Consider the following 21,117-nt stretch of genomic DNA (forward strand, 5'->3'; position numbering starts at 1 on the left):
ATTCGAACCGCCGACCTTTCGATCGGCAAGCCCTAGGCGCTGAGGCTTTAGCCCACAGCGCCACCCGCGTCCCCTAATTAGTTAGTTAGTTAGTTAATAATTGAGGTTTCTACTGAAAATATAATTGTAGATTTTGGGAAACCAACCAAACTAACTGAACATTTCCTGTTTTATAAAATAATCATAGTCTGTCTTAAACAATGAGCAGGAATTCAATTTGTTTCTTCTACCCTAAAAGACAACTTGAATTAGTTAGTTAATAAATGAAGGGGATGTAGTTCATGGTCAGTTCTTCACATTCCATCTTCTCTAATCAAAGACATTTTGATGCCATTCAGTCCAGCAAAGGTAATTTCTGAATTGATATTTTGGTTGTGTATACCACTTGTGATGACACTCTTTCATACCTCACTCAATAATCTTCTTTCAAAAAGCTTCCAAGAGGGTCTGTCTGAGAATACTTCTGTGTTAGCTCACTAATCTGCTAAATAGAATTGAAGTAAATCTTATTGAATACTTTATTGACCCCAGACTTTGATAGTCGTTTATGAATGGTCCTATCCCTGTAATGCTACTCTTTAACAAATCTTTCCAGTGTTCCTTCTTTATTTTTCATTGTCTAAAAACAGGGTGAATATACATTAACTAAGCTTGGGAAAGGCTTGTATCTGATAATTTCAATCAATTAAATTAATTTGTGGGTTTTGTTTGCTTTTGGTTGTTCCCTCATAAGATAATGTGTTAGAACTGGAAAAGGTTTGTGTTATCTGCCAGTGTATTTCCTTAGGAAAATTAGCCTTTATATTTCTCTGTTTGACATTTAGCCATTTTGGAGAATTAATTATTTTCTGCATTTTCATACTTAATGTCCTTTTTGTTACAACTGCGGCTTTTCTGTACAGAAAAATATTCTCTACTAGAATTTCTATTTAACCTGCTTGAAGGAAATGAGGACATCAAAATATTAGCTTTGGAGTTGTTGTTTTTTGTCCAAAAGGTTACAAGTGCCTCAATCCCATGGTGGCAATGAGATGTTGTATCAGTTAATAATTTCTCTGAAAGAAAACATTATCTTTATCTACTCTTAACTTTGGGATTTGGAGCCCAAAATTCTTGCAGCAATATTCTGACTCCTTCCTGGCATTACTGTGGCAGTTTATCAGGTGAGGGAGTTTCTATACCTGTAACTGCTGTTTGTTGCTTTGAGGTGCAATCAAATGGAATATTGCAGCCTTTTATTTTTACATGCCCAGGCTGACTCAGCGGTTTTCCCGGTGATGTAATTGGCCAATGTGGTTTGAGCTTAGCCAATAAATCCCCAGAATCTTCATCTGACTCTTTGGTCTGAGCAATTCTCAACTCTATAGCTATGACTGCAGCTCCTGCCTGCCTCCTTACCTTGTATCTACGTTGCCCATATGTCTTCCCACCCCGTCTGCTCCTGCAGGTGTCTGTTCAGTTTCAGTGCATTACCTGGCTTTCAAATTACATGCCGAGTGCTTCTCAGCCTGACACCATGGCTGGGATCCAAAGATAAGCACCTGCATGTGGAGCAGTGCTTTTCCTGGTGCATACTCTTTGCATAAACAGATTAACACTTATGCAAAACATTTATTTAGAATAGAGGGCTGTGCTTGTGTGTTAAATACACACTCTAGCCCAAATTCCTTTGTTTGAATGAGAGCTTGCACTGTGCTTGTGTCACGCAGCATGATGCGGTGCTGATGAAGAAATAATCTACAAAAAGAGAATAAATTGGGAATTAGAAAGAAATGCTTATGTTAAAAGGTATAATATTGATTGGCTGCATAAAATGTGCATTTCACCCTGTTGAACAATTAGTCTCCTGGGATGAGAACACTTGTTATTGACCTCAAAGAAGCTGATGGTTTTAGAATGAACTTATCAAGAGAGAAATAAAGCAGCCTGTCTTGCTAGAGGGGCAACAATAACAAGGAAATGTGATTGAAAGATATGAAGAGAATGTTGTAATCCTTCTCCTGTAAACCAAGTTGTGGGATAGCAGATATTGGATATGAAGTCTAGACTATGGTTATTTTGTTTGCTCTAGAGTAACATACTCATTCCCAAATATTTACAGTTGCTGTTCAGGGAATTGCGCTGGTTAGAAAGTTTGTGAGGCTAGGGATCATATTTCCCTTGCAGGTTTATACTTGGATATCTTATCATGAATAGTTGCTTTCTTGCAATATTTTAAAAATCCTCTTCAGTTTTTTCGAAGCATCAGCATGTTTTCCCTTCTTCTGACTCTTTCATTGGCTGAGTTGATACCTAGTTTCTTCAGCAATAATAGGCTTCAAATTTTAATTTTGGAAATGGTTAATATTGTTAGATACCAAACATGCCTTTCCACAAACAGAAGGCTCCTTCCATTTGCAGGGAGTGCAGTGTAGTGCAGTCTCCCTTGCTGCCCTGGACTGTCCCCTAACTTTCTGGGAGCAGCTGATGGAGTACAAGGAGAAGGAGGTATCTGGAAAATTTGTCTTCCACCCACCCAGTCACACACACCCCAAGTGCCTGTGGGAATGCCCCATTAGTGGAACTCTGCTTATTTAAAGTCTGGATCCAACCACTTCTGCCTTAAGGAGACCAATGTAATTTTTGATATGCAAAAGAATCTATGGGTTCAGATGTGGAAGACCACATTTAGCCATTATTGATCTTGTAGGTAGGATATATATTGGCAAGTTAAGCCTAACCTGTAAGAATTAATTAGCTTGTTCCTTTTGATATCTTTTATAAAACAGCAACCAACACATTTGTGTATAAACATCAAAGTTAAGCAGTTCATATTAGTACAGCAAGACAAGCTATTGAAAGAATTCTTTGCATAGAGTTGCAGACTGGGTGAAGAGTTCTTACCCAAACGTGTTGACTTGAACAATGTTTTCTGCATTCAAATAACAAAGGCTGCTTAGTCTTTATAAAGCATACTCTGAATTCTGGCCAAAATGTTGGCATAACTATGACTCTTCCAGACAAATGTTCCTAATAAGCTAACATTTTAAAAAATGGGCCAACAGGACACCAAAGGAATTAATGTTTCAAAGTACTATGGCAGATTAGGCATGTTTTGTCCTAACCGAAAAATAGAAATGAAATGGGAATAATGTTTGTTAGCAGCGTGATGAGCATACTTAGAAATAGAACGTTTTAAGAAAATACATTTTCCTTTGTTCTTCTTTGCTGCAGTACGGCATACTCTAATTGAAATTGTATTGTACATAGTCTCCCCATTTGCGACACTATAAATCAACATCATCCACTTTCTAGTATGAAAACAAAACTCTCACATTTCCAGTGCTGAGGTCTACCCTAGGGTCCACCCTAAAGGCCAGGTCACCACCCACCTTGGGGCAGGATCAGAGCAGAGCCCAGGCCCCTGGGCACCACAAGGAGAGGGCATATGGGGAAGATACTAACACTGAGATTTGGGTCAGGGATGCAAATGTTTTGGACCCTGGCTGTGATGGAGTTGGGAGGGGACACACCTGACTGGGGGTGTGGATACCAATACCATCCCTCACCGGCAGAGCCACCTCCTTTGGAGTCTGCGTAGACTCACCGAGGGGGCTCCAGAATTGTGGCCCCAGCAAGCACGGAAGGAGAAGGGCCAAGCCCAGGCAGCCTCTTGCTCTGGCTCTGCCTAGGGACAGCCAACAGGGAAGGAGAGGCCTGCCTCCAGGGCCAGAAAGATGGAGGTATCCCACATTTCATGAAAACAACCACAAGCGTATCGAGGGAAGGAATCAGAAGCGGGAGGCAGGGACAGAGGGAAAGGTAAAGGAGACGGGGAGGTTTTTAAGCAAAGGTTGGATGGTCATCTGCCAGGGGTGCTTTGGCTGAGATTCTTGCATTGTAGCGATGACCCTTGGGGCCTCTTCCAACTTATACAGTTCTTTGACTCTTATATAACATAGTTCCCTTTCACTCCATAATTTTCCTACCCAAAGATGTTCTCCATGTACGGTTAATCTTAGCAAAGCTATACCTTCAGATAGTTTCATTAATGCGGAATTTCCTATAGTTTGTTCTTCCTTCCTTGAGTTTCCCCTTCATTTCTACAGCCTAGAACAGCCTTCATCATGTTTTCAACTACAGCTTCCAACAGCCCCATGCTGCCGGGAGTTGTAGTCCAAATCAGCTGTAAAGCACTGGGGTGGTGAAGGCTGGCCTGGAAAATGGTCTCAAACAGCATTCTGGAATTTCACTGCTGAACCTACGGTACACAGAATGGCTTAGTTTTGCATCTCCTCTGCTCTGAGCTTCTTAGAAGAGGAATGGTTTATGTGAAATAATGAACTTGGAGCATCTTCAAGCAGCTGTTTAAGTGATAAAATGATAGGTAGTACCATTAGCTATGTTGTATGCTAGTGACTAGCAGCTGTTCTACAAAGCATTTGCAAGGTTTTTTGTGGGTTTTTTCTTGTAGAGAACCACCCCAGCTATTATATTTGTTTCCATGAAATAAGATGTTCTACCCAAGTTGTCAATACTGCATCTATTTGATTAACCTATCCATACGTAACCCTGATCCTATCTTTTCATGTTCTGAACTGAGGCTGGGCTTTGATTGTGATTTGGAACTTAGTCTTTCATGGTATTGATTAATTTTTGTAATGCTTCCATTAACCTTTCCACCATCTGCACAATAGTTTATCGCTCTTGGGTGTAGAATTTGTTCTTTAAAATCTGTAGTAGCCTTCTAAAAGAAGATTCTCATCACACCAACTCAAGCCTAATCAGGATGCAATACAAGTGTTCAAAGATATATTTTTTGCCAACATTGTGGTAAAAATCATAAGGACATTCGAAACGCTTGCAATTTAGGGCCTTTTTTCGTTAGGGGGTTTCTCTTACTCTGATTACTCATGCCTCCCAATGTGCAGTAATCTTTTGCAACTGCAACAAGCCTAACTATTACAGCTAACTTTGCTATTTTATCCCTGCCATCACACGTCGTTGAGATAGAAAAAGGATACAATGACCAACTTATGTTAGGATTGTTTTGAGTCTGTGAGCTCTTTTTAGGTGCTTTCATCAAGCTCCTTTGACCTTCATACTTTTCCAAATTGCATTCTGGCAGATGTTAAAACTTTCATGTTATCACAGTACAGTAGACTCAGAGTGGGACTTTAAAAATGCTTCACCTTAGGTGGAAATCACCTTTGAATGAAAACATATTGTTCTCACGTTTTGAGAATGTGAGTGCTGATAGCCATTTTTTCCTCTTGGTATTAAACTGAATATCTGACCTTCTCTAACAAAGGGATTGTATTGGCAAAATGATTGTTTGTTTTGTCACTGGAACAGACTTTCCATTCAGTTTTTACCAAAACAGTGAGCAGTGTTAAGCTAATGTTTGGATTTTCTATGTGGATGGCAGTGATTTTTGAGTGTACTTGGGAACAAAACAAAAGACTGAGCACAAAATTTTGAACCTTGGCATAAAGGGCTGTCTTGTACGTAGGAATAGGGATAAAATAATCATTTTACTCTCTCTTTACACAATGTCGTGCCCTCAGATGATGCCGATGACGATTTATTACATTTCTATACTGCCCTTCATCTGAAGATCACAGGGTGGTTTACAATTTTTTTTTAAAAAAAAACCACCCATACCATAATAACAAGCAAAAACAATAACCTCCCTCACAGTTTAAAAGTCCGTAACTTGCTTAATTAGCCAAAGGCTTGGGAGCAGAAGAATGTTTTTGCCTGGTGCCTATAGTTATGTAAGGAAGATGCTAGATGAGGCTCTCTGGGGAGAGCATTCTACAAGTGGGGAGCCACTGCATAAAAGGCCACCCTCTGGACCTCTCAGGGAGGAGGCACACGAAGAGGGGCCTCAGAGGATGATCATGGAGGCATTGCAGTCCTAAGCTGTTCCAAGCTGTATATGTCAAAAATAGCACTTTGAATTGGACTTGGAAACTAATTGGCAGCCAGTGTAGTCCGGGCAAAATCTGTATAATAAACTCAAACCATCTTGCCCCGGTGAACATCATTGCTACCGAATGCTTTGCTGTCGCTTGAGGCTCAGGTGACCTCAGTGGTGCAGACTGCAGACTGCCTTCCACCCCTATCAGGACAGGGATAGCCTAACTGTGTAACCACATCAAGAGCAGACAACCTCCTAGCCATCCAGTCTAGGAAACCACCCACTAACAGTGCCTCAGTTTTATCTGGATTAAGTTTCAGTTTGTTAGGTCTCATCCAGTCCGTTACCGAGGCAGGACAATGGTCCACCATATCCACTGCCACACCTGCAGATGTAAAGGATAAGCAGAGCTGTGTGTCGTCAACATATTGCTGACAATGTACTCCAAACCTCTGAATAACCCCACTCAGTGGTTTCATGCAGATGTTTAACAGCATAGGCGGCAAAACAGAACCTTGAAGAACCCTACATTGAAGACTCCAAGGAGCTGAAGAACATTCCCCAAGCGTCATCCTCTGAAAATGTCCATCCAAATAGGACCAGAACCACCGCAAAGTGGGTTGTATAATAGATTATAATTGAGTATTACCAACTGTCACCACTTTTGCCTATCAAAAAAAGTGGTAGTTTATAATTTGAATATCTCATTTCTTATTGTATGGAGCTTCTAGCAGTGGAGTACTTAATCCACGAAATTCTAACTGCTAATTGGGACATGTTGTCAGATGTTATGTTCACGGTATCCAAAAAATTCCACCTGCCCAATTTATTATTTTGGGTGATTTAAATGTATGAATTGGGGCCAACAACCAAAATACTGTATCCCAATTGGGCTTTGAAGGAATAGATACAATACCTACCCCACTGTCTGTTCCCTGCTACTCGAATAAGGCTAGATTAACTAACAGAATGGGGTTAAAACTTGTGGAATTTTGTATTGCCCATAAAGTAGTTATCTTAAACGGACTGAAAACTTTCCTGGTGATGATAAGTTCACTTTTATCTTGTCAAGGGGTCATAGTGTAGTTGATTATTGTATCCTTTTCTCTAAATCTACACTCTGATGTTAACTTCTTTTCTATTGGACTCCATACAGAAAGTGACCACTCCCCCTTACTTCTGACTATACAGTACAATGCGACCCAGCGAAAAAGACCTTGAAGCCTGGTAACTCAGAACAGGCTTCTTATCGTATTCTGAAAAGGATTAGATGGTCCCCGCAATTTGAAGGGCTGATTGCCAAATTCCTGGACTCTGACAAAATGTTACATTTGAGAGCAACCCTTACTAACTCACATTCTATTAAGGTAGTAATAGCAGCTTACTCCCAAGTAATAGACTTCTGTGGTACAATAACTAAGCCTGCATCTGTTACCCTCTCTAATCGCTCCCCTTGGTTTGACCAGAAATGCTGTACTGAGAAAAGATTGCTCAGAATATCTTTTGGAGACTTTCGCAAAAAGGGTGATAAAAAAACCACCCCTATTTTGCGTGTAGGAAGTTATATAATGAACTTATTACTAAGAGTACTTAATCAAGTGGTCTTCTCAGATCAGTATGCATCATCAGTGGTTTGGCATATGAAGCAACATTTCATGAATAGCAGACATGGATCATGAACCTAAACATGAAATAAGTGCTAATGAGTATTCAAGACTTTAGAATCAAGGACTGTCTGGTTATGAACTTGCCAGGTAAACAAAGTCCTCAGCTTGCATCACCACAGGGAAGGAAATATGCCATATCTGAGATTGGATCTTCATATAATACAGCTAAAAATAAAATCTTATCAAACACAGTGCTGAATTATTGAAATTGGACAAAGCTAAGGCATGTTTTTTAAACTGCAGAAAAGAAATATGTTGAGACAGAAAAGAAATTGAATTGCAGACCTTTGTTTCGAGACATAAATGAATTATAGGAAAAAGGTCTTTATTCATAACATAGTCTCATGTTTCGATCCAGCACATTGAAACAATCATAAGAGCAGAATAAATTTATTGTAAAGTCAGCAGTGATATCACACCGTGTGTGTTTGTGTGTAAAAACAAAGAAAATCACATTATAGATTGAAATGGGAATGATACAAAATCCATCAAAACAACTTGAAAATAACTGCTAGGATATATTCTCTCAAGCGACTGCCTCATTCTTTACAGGTCTGCCAATGTATAAGAATATATTTTTGAATACTTTACTGAAATTATTAGTCTAACTGCATTATCTATTAGTCATAAAAAAATTTGATTTATTTGGCTATATTTTTAGTCTGTCTTCTCCAAGGAGTTCAGTGTGACATTCACAGTTCTCTGTCCCTCACATAACTCAGTCCATAGAGCATGAGACTCTAGATCTCAGGGTTGTGGGTTCGAGTCCCTCATTGGGCAGAAAGATTCCTACGCTGCAGGGTGTTGGACTCGATGACACCCCAGGATTCTTCCAACTCTACAATTCTATGATTTTAAACTCACAACAACCCTGTGAGGTTAGCTGAGACTGAGAGAGCTGCATAGTTGAGCAGGGATTTGAACCTATGTCTCCCCAGTCTTAGTCCAACACTCTAACCACCGCACCACACTGGGGCCACATCCAGACATTTTAAACCCTCTTATGCCACTTAAACACTCCATAGCATCTCCCCAGAAATTTTGGGAATTGTAACTTGTTAAAGGTGCTGAGAGCTGTTGAGAGAGCCCAGTCCCCTTCACAGAGCTACAGTTCTCAGTGTCCCCTGCCCCACAACCAATCCCTCTTTCCTGGGAACTGTGGAAATTGACCATGGAAAAATATACTTCCTGCCTCAATATGTCCCAGTCTAGGCAATGTGAGCATCCATGCAGATTCACAGCCCATGATGCAACCAGTTGCTATTACTGCCAACATGTCCTAAAAGGTAAGGGACCCCTGACCATTAGGTCCAGTCGTGGCCGACTCTGGGGTTGCGGTGCTCATCTCGCTTTACTGGCCGAGGGAGCCAGTGTACAGCTTCCAGGTCATGTGGCCAGCATGACAAAGCCACTTCTGGTGAACCAGAGCAGCGCACAGAAACGCCGTTTACCTTTCTGCCAGAGCAGTACCTATTTATCTACTTGCACTTTGACATGCTTTCGAACTGCTAGGTTGGCAGGAGCAGGGACCGAGCAACAGGAGCTCACCCCGTCGCAGGGATTTGAACTGCTGACCTTCTGATCGGCAAGTCCTAGGCTCAGTGGTTTAACCCACAGCACCACCCGCGTCCCTATCTGGCATGTCCTACTTTTGCCCAAATAGGTTAATGCCACAGACAGTGCTTGAGAACTTGCCTTGGATGGTATAGATTCTCTACTGCCCATCATCCCTCCTTGAAGTGGAACTTGTATACACGTTATACAGTCATTGAGAGGGGCAGTCACTCAGTATGGATATTGTCATGCATGGTGACTTTGCACAGAAACTCAAATTCTTGTGTCTGCTTTTTCTGGTTGTTGGGTTTGTCAAGAAGTCTTCCTTTGAGTGAGTGATTTGTAAATCCGTAGTAACCACGATATTGCATTCTAATGTTCAATAATTCATTTATTCAAAATGTGCATATCTGTTGCCCTGATGGTAATTTTGTGCCAATACTTAAACCAGTATGACTCTTATTGCCTTTCAGTAGAACAACATCAGTTTTACACCCAAGAAAGCACAACAGAAATAGGTCTGTGGCTTGTACCCAGCTTGCATATAAATAACATTCCATTTAAAAGCCTGTATAATTTATAATCTTAATAATCCTTAAAGAAATCTTAATAATCCTCAAAGACACAATTCATTACTTATGCATAGCAACCTGCCTGCTAGCAAATTATCTGTCTGTGCTAAAAGCAAATGACAAACTCTTCATAAATCCTTTTCTCAGGAATGACTACTAATGCTACAACTGTAATTCTCTACATTAAATGCCTGTGTTCAAAATAGTTTAATGTTATTTTTCCTTTGGACAGCTGTGCTCATAAACAAATGGAAATATAAGCTCTTTTATAATACCTTTAAGAGTGGGCCGAAAAGAGTCTCGCTGTTGCAGGATGGCTTTATACTGAGCCCTTTTGCCTTCGTTTTTAAATTTTAGTTCACTTTTCACTAGCACAGTACTCAAAGGCATTTGAAACTGTGAGAGCAGCCTTGAAATGATAAAGGATTTGAGCTTGTGAGGCTCTGATGTGAAAATACTTCTACTGCAGACCTGGCCACAAATCCAAGAAGCAGGTTTTTAATTCTTTTAAGCTGTTGCGAGTTTTTACTAGATTGGGTTTTTATCCTGTGAGGTTTTATTTATTTTGCAATATGTTTCTTCTTACTCTTTTGTAAGGCTCCCTGGGAATGCCAATTGGCCACCAAAAGACAAAATACACATTTTAGAAATAATTAAGTAAATAATGGTGCTGCTAAGTGCCACAACGTTCTGTTTGTTTTCTCTCTCTTCTCTGTCACACATTCAGCTATCAGTTATTTGCATGAACATGTGGAGAGTTAAGTATGCTCACACAAGGAAAAACTAAAGTAAAACAGACCTTGGTAAATGTCTATGCTGTTTATAGAGATGACCTAAGGGTGATGGCAGACTATAGTAATAAATTTACAGAGAAATTTCACGCACGTATATATTATATGCTGTCACTAAAATTACAGCTATAATATACATCAGAATATAGAGTTTTCTCTTACCTGTCACTCTTATAAGAGATCTTATAAGCTAGGAAAACAGATATCAAAGTATATATATACACACACACACACACACACACACACCCCTAGTCAGCCATGAAGCTCTCTGGGTAACCTTGTGCCAATGTTCTATCACTAAACAGCAGGGTTGTGATCAGGGCTTTTTTTCAGCCAGAACTCACTGGAACTCAGTTCCGGCACCTCTCTCTTTTTTTTATAATCATATTTATTAAAATTTCCAATAATAACAGAATAGAAAAAAGAGAAAAGATAAAGAAAAGAAAGAAAAAGAAAGACAAATTTAAACCCTTATTTTCATAGCCTTCTTTCTGGGACTCCCTCCCTCCCCTCCCGACTGTATTCCCCTTTCCCTAAGTTGGTTCCACAAGCTCTCTTTCCCAATTTAAATCTAATATGTTGTACCCATTAGCCAATTTAAATTTATACAATCTCAGCATCACTCTTCATCTTTAACAAACTAGAAAAAAGATTTTCACCCCAAGATCTGCTCCCCTTTCCTTCCACGAATTCCCCCCTTTTTTTAGAAAAAACATGTTAGATCAGAATATCAAAGTTATATAAAAAAATAAAAGATAATAGATATAGAAAGGTTCATAAAGTTGGTTACATAGCCTTTGGATTCTAAATTTCCCCCTCCCTTCCCCGGTTTAGATTCCCCATGTCCATCAGTCTGTATGTAGTCAGCCTGGAGATCTCAAATCCACAGCCAAATTTTTCTCCATCTTGCCGGTTTTCTTTAAGTTTATTTGTTTTAATGATGTTTGACTTCAATTTATCCAGTCTAATAGAGGCCTTTAATTTTCCTTGATCATTGTTGCTCCTCCCTTTGTTCTTTCCGTGTCGTAGCTGGTCCTTTGTTCTTTTGTTCTTACTGTCTCAGGTTTCTTGTCTTGTTCAGCTGCTAAAACATTCTTATTCCAAGATCTAGTATCTCTACAGAGGTTTGTTGTTCAGGAACTAAAACTTACGTCCAGTTCCTTCCTTGTTTCAATAGAACATTCTATTGTAATGTAGTCACCTCTGTAGACAAAATAGTATTTCGGTTTTGCAGCTTTCCCAGAAGATAAGACCTGTACACATCCCAGAGTAGTTTTCCACATACGCCACTTGTAATGTCCCGGAACCCCTCTAGGGGGATTGCAATAACTTTGTATCCTCTAATCCAAAAGTCAAATTGTTGTTTCTTTTTCCCCCGACAGTTTATGTCCATATTATATCAAATTGTAACAAAATTAACCAGCAAGATACTTGTAACAATGTCCTCTTTATATTCTCTAGATTTGACAGCTACTTTGACAGCTGTCAAATTCTCCGTCTCTCTTCGCCAGGTTCTCCGAATCGCCCTGGTTCCCGGGGGGGGGGGGTTGCCTTTTCCCTCTCACCCTCCACTTTTCTCCTCCAGCACAATTCTTGTAGTTTTCCATCGTGGAATTAATAATTTTTGTCAGCAATAAACTTCTAAATCGATCTTGGTTTCCCAGTCCTTGTTTTGGCATGTTTACAATCGGGGGGGACGGGACTGACTTCCTTTTTAGATCACCCCCGCTCGTACCGAATCCAAAAAAATTTCTTTTTTCCCCCTCCTTTTATACCCATTTGCCAATTACTCACGGGTTGTTGTTAAATGTCCGAATTTCCTTTGGAAGAAGCCAGCGCTCTCCGTCGAATGGCATGCGGCTGCGCTCGGCAGGGGAAGCGGAGGACTCACAGCACCACGCCGCTCCCCGGCACCCGATCCGTAGCCTTTAAAAAGGCTCCTTCACGAGCCGGGAGGGTGCTTGCGGTACCAGCCGAGTCACCATGTCCACGGGCTCCGTGCCCGTGGTTTTTAAGGGTCCCCGCGTCGCCGGCGCGGTAGGACCCAGCCCCTGCCGAGCAGACTCCCTCCGGAGCTCGGAGGGAGTCCGCCATTCGGCGATGGCGCCAACCCGGAAGTCCCAGTTCCGGCACCTCTCAGGTAGATGCCATTACCATTATAAGAGAACAAGAGAGGCATTCATGGTGAGTTCCAGCACCTCTTTTTCTCGAACTGGTTGTTATTATAATGGAAGAAGAAACAAGTCCTTTCAGCTCCTGGAAGAAGGTGAAATGCAATTCATGTGTGAATAGCAAGGTGCAGAATTGTAACCTTGAGTTTGGTGTCAGTATTGTGATTGTTATTGAAACAATTGATTTCCTGCTCTTGCAAGTAGGCGAGCTCATTGAATTGAGCCAAGGCGACTTTTCATGTCTGTTTGTTTCGCTTGGAGATATGGGTTATGTTCTCCCTGTATTTCTATCCTGCTGTTAAACCAGCAGGTCTGGGTTTAATTCTCCATGCAGCTGTGAAGCTCATTGGATTACCTTGAACCCAGTCACTATCTCTCAGCCTAAGGTGTACCACCTAAGAATTAATTGTTGTGGGGGTAAAACAACTGAGAAGGAAATCCATCAATTTATATAGACTCAACATGGTATATTTTTGAATGGACTTGAACTGACAAGTATTATTTGTTGAAACAAATTCATTTAAAATGCTTTGTTTATTTGCTAATAAATGGTTAATTTTTGTTCTTTCCGTGGCTCTAGCTTTTTGGGTGAGACGGGGGGGGGGGGGGAGTTAGGCTATGCTTTACCAAAACCCATAAAGACTTAAGGAGAGGCTAAGGACACCATCTTTAAATCAGAAGCTACATTGGGACTATTGCAGGAGGGATGGGTTGGGCTTTGGAGTTTGTTTCTCATTGGCAATCAGTTGGTATGATGGGGAGCATGTGTGAGCCTAAATCATATATGATTCCCCTGCCTCTTCTCTACCCTTGGCAGTTCCGAGAACAAGACTTTGACTTCAAGCTATGCTATCTCCCCACATCAAATCTCATTTACTGGCCTGCACTCTGCTGGAAATAATAACCCTCAAGGGCAGCATGGTCACAGTGCTCTGTTGCCTTGTATGCACTTGTTTTACTATTTCAGTAAAAATATTTTATTTTCCAGGAGCCATTATGCTTTGTGATCTTACATTCCCAGCGGTGGATGAAGTTTTTCCTCAGAACAGAATGGATGGGAGGAAACATTCTTGCTCAAGCAGATTTAGGTTTTGAATATAAAAGTACGCTATCGTTTTGCGTTGTATTTATAAAGGCTGCATCTTTTTCCACACAGGGACCTTGCTGCAAGGAACTGCCTTGTAGGCGAAAACAATGTCCTGAAAATTAGCGACTTTGGAATGTCTCGTCAAGAAGATGATGGAGTATATTCATCTTCAGGATTAAAACAGATTCCCATCAAATGGACTGCTCCAGAAGCTTTAAACTATGGTAAGGGAATACTGTTGCTAACAGTTTCGGTCCAAAATATGCTGTGTGATGTCTGAAAATATAAAGGAGATGTACAAATATTTGCAAGAAGATATTTTAAGATTTCCCTTTCTCTCAAAATTAAACAGCGTCTCCTGTCGCTGCCCAAGGCGGGGACCACACTGGGGGGCAGGGCACACCTGGGGGTGCACTCACGCACCAGAGCCCAGCAGAGGAGAGGGGCAGTGAAGTGTCCGGGTCAGACCTGGTTTATGAGTGGAGCTGCAGCCAGCTGGCGACTGTACCCTCCCCTCCCTCTTGGCCAACCCAAGGGCAGCCCTAAGGAGAAGGAGCCCCTGCTACCCCATTCCCAAAGGCTGGGCCCAGGCACTGCTTCCCTCAATGAGGGACCCTATCGTGGGGTTGCCTGGTTGCACCCCCTCAAAAAAATGCCCCCAGACTATGCCCCCTAGTGTGTGCGCGCGCACGCACACACACACACACGCTGCTACTCCACTGCAATTAGATACCACCTCTTTCCCTTAAGGGAATGCTTCATCAAAATAATTAAACATCTCTAATAATTACCATATTTTAAACTTCCATATGAGCTGCTTCCACACAAGCCTCCTTGGCTACTATAATCTGCCTCCGAGGGCCTTCTGTAGTTTATCTTTGGAGGTGAGGCAGTTTAGGAGCACAATAGGGCCTTTTCAGTTGTTGTACCCTGACTATAAAATGCTATCCCCAGGCTGTCTCAGCAGACACTGACTCTGATGTACTTTATATTTGTTTGGACCCTAGATGTTTGGTGGGTGTGTTCAAATCTTTGATGTAGATACCATGTATAGTTTTTATCGTTGATTGTTCCTGTTCTGTTTTTATGTGATACTATTGGATTTAAAAAATAAATAAATCAACATTTTAACATTAGCAGCTCTAGGAGATTATCACCTGAAAAATAGGGTATATTTATCTTTTAAATAAACTGATTAAATGCAAGTATAGCCATAACACTATGGCTTTGTGGCTAGAGCTTTGTAGTAGATTTCCTTGTAATTTATCCTGATTAGATAAACTTTAACTAAATTAGAACATACGTAGAATAAAAGTAAATAGAAATGAGTAGGAAATTAGCAATGGATTTTTCAGACTTTTATTCTTGAAACTACTACGCAGGTGGCGCCGCGGGTTAAACCACAGAGCCTTGGGCTTGCCGATCAGAAGGTCAGCGGTTTGAATCCCCGCGACGGGGGAGCTCCCGTTGCTTGGTCCCTGCTCCTGCCAACCTAGCAGTTCAAAAGCACATCAAAGTGCAAGTAGATAAATAGGTGCTGCTCCAGCGGGAAGGTAAACGACGTTTCCGTGCTCTGCTCTGGTTCACCAGAAGCGGCTTAGTCATGCTGGCTACATGACCCAGCAGCTGTACGCCGGCTCCCTCAGCCAGTGAAGCGAGATGAGTGCCACAACCCCAGAGTCATCTGCGACTGGACCTAATGGTCAGGGGTCCCTTTACCGTTACCTTACTACTTGTGTTAGCAGCTCATGAATTGTCATAAGAGAAGAAAGAAACCAAAATCGCCCCCCACAAAAACCTTTTAGAGTTACTTACGCAGCACTCTTATGGACCTTCCTGCTGTTGTTTTTTTCAAAATAAATAAAGGCACTATTTATAAAGAGGAAAATTGCCTATAACGAGATCAGTTGGTCACAAAAATAGAATAAGCCAAAGTGCTCTTAGTGAGAATGGAGGAATAGGGCACTCTTAATAAGTAGGAAAAGAAGAAACAGCATGTGTGTTTTAGTATTGTGAATGGGGTAATAAAGAACTGATTAATAGTTACCAAATAATGGTTTATTTTAGAGTGTTCCTCTGCATAGGAACAAGTTTGTACCATTTAGTTGCTTTCCATTAAACTTGTAGGAGAACTCAAATTTCTTTTTGGAGAGAAAGAATGTAGATTTTAAGAAACAACAAAGTTAAATGTTAGTGTCTCTCTGTGCCATAGAAAGCTGTGCCCATTGAACCTGTCAGACAGTTGTCAAGGGCAAAAAGTCTCTATCAACAAGAAATATGCACGCTCATAGACCATAAGAGACACTTGAATTTTACTGTGTACACACAAACAAAATATTCTGTACTGTTAGCAATTTGCATTTCATGGTATTGAGTTATGTCTAGGGATACATGCACATCCCTTACTTCAACCTGAAATTGTGCTTTGGAATGTGTAGTTTCATGATGAATCAGGGTAGGGGGCAATATTAGGAGTTCTCCTGTTCAATTTTGTATGCTATCCCTAGTTGTATTTGCACTGAAGTTAGTGTTAAACCGTGGCGAACCTTAAGCCAGACTTTGAAACGAGGATTTGAAGCTGGTTAATTCTGAATGGGGAAGGAAGGAAGAGAATTCATAAGTGTTCAAAGTGTGTATAAGTCAGCGGGACAATCCTAATTTCTTAACTATGGTTAAGAGTTCAGGGAACTCAGATCCATTTTTCTACATTAAATGCCTTTACTGTTTTTACAAGTGTGCACTTTCAAGTGTGCTTTCATAAAATCTAATTAGGGAATGATTTAAATACACATTGCTTTGCAAGTTATAACTATGTGTAACACATTTCCAATGTTATGTTTTTACTCACATGACTGACTTGCAGGAGCAATACCGTATTTTTCGCACCATAGGACGCACTTTTCCCGTCTTAAAAACTAAGGGGAAAAGTCTGTGTGTCCTATGGAGCGAATGCAGGGAGGAGGCAGGCAGGAAAAGCCCTCAAGAGCCCCACACAAGCTTCGCGCGGCTCTTGCGGGCTTTTCCCCAAGAGGGAGAAGGGACTGACGCCGCCAGTCAGTCCCTTCTCCCTCCTCTAGAAAAGCCTTGCACAACCTCTCCAGCCGGGGGGAGGCTTCGCAAGGCTAAAGAGGAAGCCAGGGCAGCGAGCGCGATCCATCCCGTTCGCTGCCTGGCTTCCCCTTTAGACTTGCGAGCCTCTCCGGGGGTGGGGGGGTGGGAGGCTTCGCAAGTCTAAAGGGGAAGCCAGGCAGTGAACAGGATGGATCGCGCTCGCTGCCTGGCTTCCCCTTTAGACTTGCGCGCCTCTCCGGGGGTGGGGGGGTGGGAGGCTTCGCAAGTCTAAAGGGGAAGCCAGGGCAGCGAGCGCGATCCATCCCGTTCACTGCCCTGGCTTCCTCTTTAGCCTTGCGTGCCTCTCCAGCCGCAAGAGATCTACCAGAGGTAGATCTTAACCCTTGCCTCACCTGGGAGCTTCTCTGGGCAGGAATTCCCTTAGCTTAAGTGGGGTGGGGGAAGTGTGGCAGGTAGGGGGGTACCTGCCTAGACACTGAAGCCACATGTCTCTCAGATGAAAATTGGGAGTGGGCATTGTGTGAAGTGGTCTGATGGTGGGCATTGTGTGAAGTGCTCTGATGGTGTGGGCATTGTGTGAAGTGCTCTGATGGTGTTTCCTGCTTGGCAGGGGGTTGGACTCTATGGCCCTTGTGGTCTATTCCAACTCTATGATTCTATGATTCTAAGTGGCTGTGGATCTCCTGCTGCAGAACTGTAGGACTGTATAGAGTTGGGAGGGCCACCCGAGGGTCATCTAGCCCAGCCCCCTCACAATGTAGGAATCACAGCTAAAGAACGCCAGGCAGATGGTCCCCCAACCGCTGCTTAAAAGCCTCCAGTGGTGGAGACCCCAAACACCTTCCGAGGTCATAGAATTGCAAGGTTGGAAGGGAACCCCAGGAGTCATCTAGTCCAGCCCCGGTGGACAGCGGGCGCAATCCATCCCGTTGTGCAAGACTAAAGATGCTGTGCAAGGCTAAAGAGGAAGCCAGGGCAGTGAGTGCCTGCCCTGGACTGCCTTGTCTTCTTCTTTAGCCACGCTGGAGAGGTTTAGCTCCTGGCTGGAGAGGTTGCGCGGCTATGGATCCCGTGCGCTGTCTTGGCTTCTTTGCTCTTTGGGGCTGGTGGGGGAACCCGGGCTTCCCCCGCAGCCCCAAGAAGCTCTGGGAGAAGCAGACAGGCTGCGCGCAGCCTGTCCGTTGCTCTTTGGGGCTGGGGGGGAGGGATAATATTTTTTTCCTTGATTTCCCCCTCTAAAAACTAGGTGTGTCCTGTGGTCCGGTGCATCCAATAGAGCGAAAAATACGGTACTTGGAGTAAAACTGTACTATGGGAAGCAGTTCAATGTATTAAATGTAGGGATCAGCATTTACATGATGTTGCATTTTGAGGGATTTCAAAGCTGAAGACATGGACCCAAATAGAGTTGTTTTTGAGATGTTCTAAACAATATTATATCCCTGGTCCAAACTACAGTGCTTTTGTGATTCTTAGTTTTCTCGGAACATTTGTATAACTTTGTTCATTACAGTGGTACCTCGGGTTACAGACGCTTCAGGTTACATACACTTCAAGTTACAGACTCTGCTAACCCAGAAATAGTACCTCGGGTTAAGAACTTTGCTTCAGGATGAGAACAGAAATTGTGCTCTGGCGGCGCGGCGGCAGCAGGAGGCCCCATTAGCTAAAGTGGTGTTTCAGGTTAAGAACAGTTTCAGGTTAAGAACAGACCTCCAGAACGAATTAAGTACTTAACCCGAGGTACCACGGTATATTCTCATGGTTCTAGCATAGCTTTATCAATTTTCTATGTCACTAATGCATACCACGCAAGTATATTATTGCCATGCTTTGGGGGGGCCTTGCTGAGAAAGGTAATTGAGTCCAGATAACTAACACTTACCTAAGAAATGTATTACTTATAACTAGTGTCCCCAAATGTTTTTAATGGAAGGTGTTAAATTAGTAGATGCCAAGCTCTAAAAGGAGAATATATGCAGACTTACAAGAACAATCACACTACCAGCAGCACAGCGAATGTCCATAATTGCTCTTTATCAACCTCGTAGCCTAATTTAAAACAGCATGAAATGATATTTAGTTTTAAATGCAAACAGAACTTTCTGAGTTCAGAACAGTTAGCATAACCCCAGCTGTCAGTAACATTTATATGTATTTCATTTAGGCTGGTAATGAGCAACATACCTCGTCTTTAAAATATGAAATATTTAGCAGCTGGAAATAGTGTGCCACTGGAAAAAAACTTCAGTACTTAGAGGCAGGGGTGACGAGGGAGATTTTAAAACTCTAAAGCGGAAAAGATTGCATACCCTCCAACATTTTTCAGCAGGAAATCGGGTCCAGTTAAGCCTTGTAAATTCTGAAAAAACCACTCCCCCTCCTCATTTGGAAAGAGTACAAAACCTGATGAACATTCCTAGTTGCGATCATACGTCAACCTGTGAGGTACCTGCAATTTGTGAAAGAGAAGATGAGGTTCCCAGCATCAAGAATATTTACGGACATGTGAACTTGCTTCTTCAGACACGACCCCCCCCCCCCCACAGGTCAAACAAAACATCACACAACAAAGTGTAGTTGGTTCCATGACCAGCACAAGTACATTGCCCTTGGAGCAGCCATGGGTAAGATTGAAGAGCTCCTGGCGGAAAAATCTTGCATCTACTACTCATGTTACATATAGGGCCAGATTTAGGTTTGATGAGGCAATTGTCACTGTTTTTTTGTGTTCAATATATGCTATATGGTCATTTATGGACCTAATAGGTATCTAAAGCCATTTGCACATAACAAAATAGGTATTTTATCAAAGTAATTGTTGAACTGAAATACGATTAAGAAGTATATTAATAGTGAAATTTGGGGGGGGGGGGGCAAGAGAGTGGGGCCCTAAGCTATAGCTCGTTTAGCTTATACATAAATCCGGCACTGGTTACATAGGTAGTCACATAGGTAGTCTCTTGGTTGTTCCGTGCACCTGCCACTCTTCCACTGCTTATGTGACTGGTTTCAAAAGGACCTCTGCTGTGAAAGAAGAGGACAAGCTGGCTGACTTAGAAGGCAAATTCATAGCTGTCAACTTTCCCCTTTTTTGCGGGAAATTTCCTTATTCCAGCACCATTTCCCGCTGCTTCCCGCTACTATCCTGGATTGTTAGATATCCTGTAGACTGTCCCCGGGACAGGTGAGGCTGCTGATCCCTTATTTTCAAATCTGAAAGTTGACAGCTATGGGCAAACTCCCTCATGGAGGGTTCTGTAGGGAATCAAAATAGGTGTACAGGAATTTTGACCTTTTCACAGCTGGTATCTAATAGTGTTTTCCAAAGAAGCTGGATGCTTCATCTCTAGACTTTGAACTTAAAGCCAGGGCTCTAATCAATACAGTCCCATCCTGTTCTGCGGAGATATGATGGCAGCAATCAAATAAATTGTCTGAAGCACCCATAGCAATTGCAGGCAGATGACTCAAAGATACAGGTGACGCCATAATGTCTGCAATGGAAGTATAAGGGGCTCTGTAGTACACTATAGAGATGGTGAAACCCCCAAATCAACTCAGAATGCTGGCCCTAAATAAATGCGTATCATTTAACCGCAGTATAGGATTTATGGGGGACAACAGTGGGTAGCACCTTGTATCTGATTTGATTTTGATGTAATGATGTGCAAATTGATTGATTTCAATCAATCAGCTGGTTTCAATGTGGAGCACAGGGATGATGATCCCTTCACTTGTCACTGACTTAGGGGAGAAGAAGAAGAAGAGTTTGGATTTGATATCCCGCCTTTCACTCCCTTTCAGGAGTCTCAAAGCGGCTAACATTCTCCTTTCCCTTCCTCCCCCACAACAAACACTCTGTGAGGTGAGTGGGGCTGAGAGACTTCACAGAAGTGTGACTGGCCCAAGGTCACCCAGCAGCTGCATGTGGAGGAGCGGAGACACGAACCCGGTTTCCCAGATTACGTGACTACCGCTCTTAACCACTACACCACACAGGGTCTTCCCACCTGACCCTGAGCCACAAGAGGCTCTGTTGCCTTAAACAGCTCAGGACCGCAATACCTCAGGGACCGCCTCTTCCCATATGCACTTACCTGGATCTGCAATCATCATTTGTCTTTTTTTATTTATTAAATTTTTATACCTCCCTTCATCTGAAGATCTCAGGGTGGGTCACAGCATAAAAATACAAGATAAAAACACAAAATACATAACAAGAACAAACCTTCCCCTTCTTCATGTGCCTCCTCCTTGAGACAGCGGCAACACAAAAATTGTCCTTTTCTGTGGTGGCT

At 42.2% G+C, this 21,117-nt stretch overlaps 1 protein-coding gene across 3 annotated transcripts in view; it reads left to right on the forward strand.

Annotated features, from left to right (window-relative positions):
- Window positions 1-21,117, forward strand: part of FER (FER tyrosine kinase) — a 160,626-nt gene that overhangs the window by 128,642 nt on the left and 10,867 nt on the right. For 2 of the 3 annotated variants that reach the window (XM_082191435.1, XM_082191436.1), the window contains exon 18: window positions 13,814-13,968. In XM_082191435.1, coding sequence (XP_082047561.1) covers window positions 13,814-13,968 — 155 coding nt within the window. Of the gene's footprint in view, window positions 1-13,813; window positions 13,969-21,117 lie in introns of those variants that run through there. The other variant, XR_014211963.1, reaches the window with a different exon arrangement.

This window comes from Podarcis vaucheri (genome assembly GCF_965113315.1).
Source record: "Podarcis vaucheri genome assembly, chromosome: 11".
Lineage (NCBI taxonomy): Eukaryota > Metazoa > Chordata > Lepidosauria > Squamata > Lacertidae > Podarcis > Podarcis vaucheri.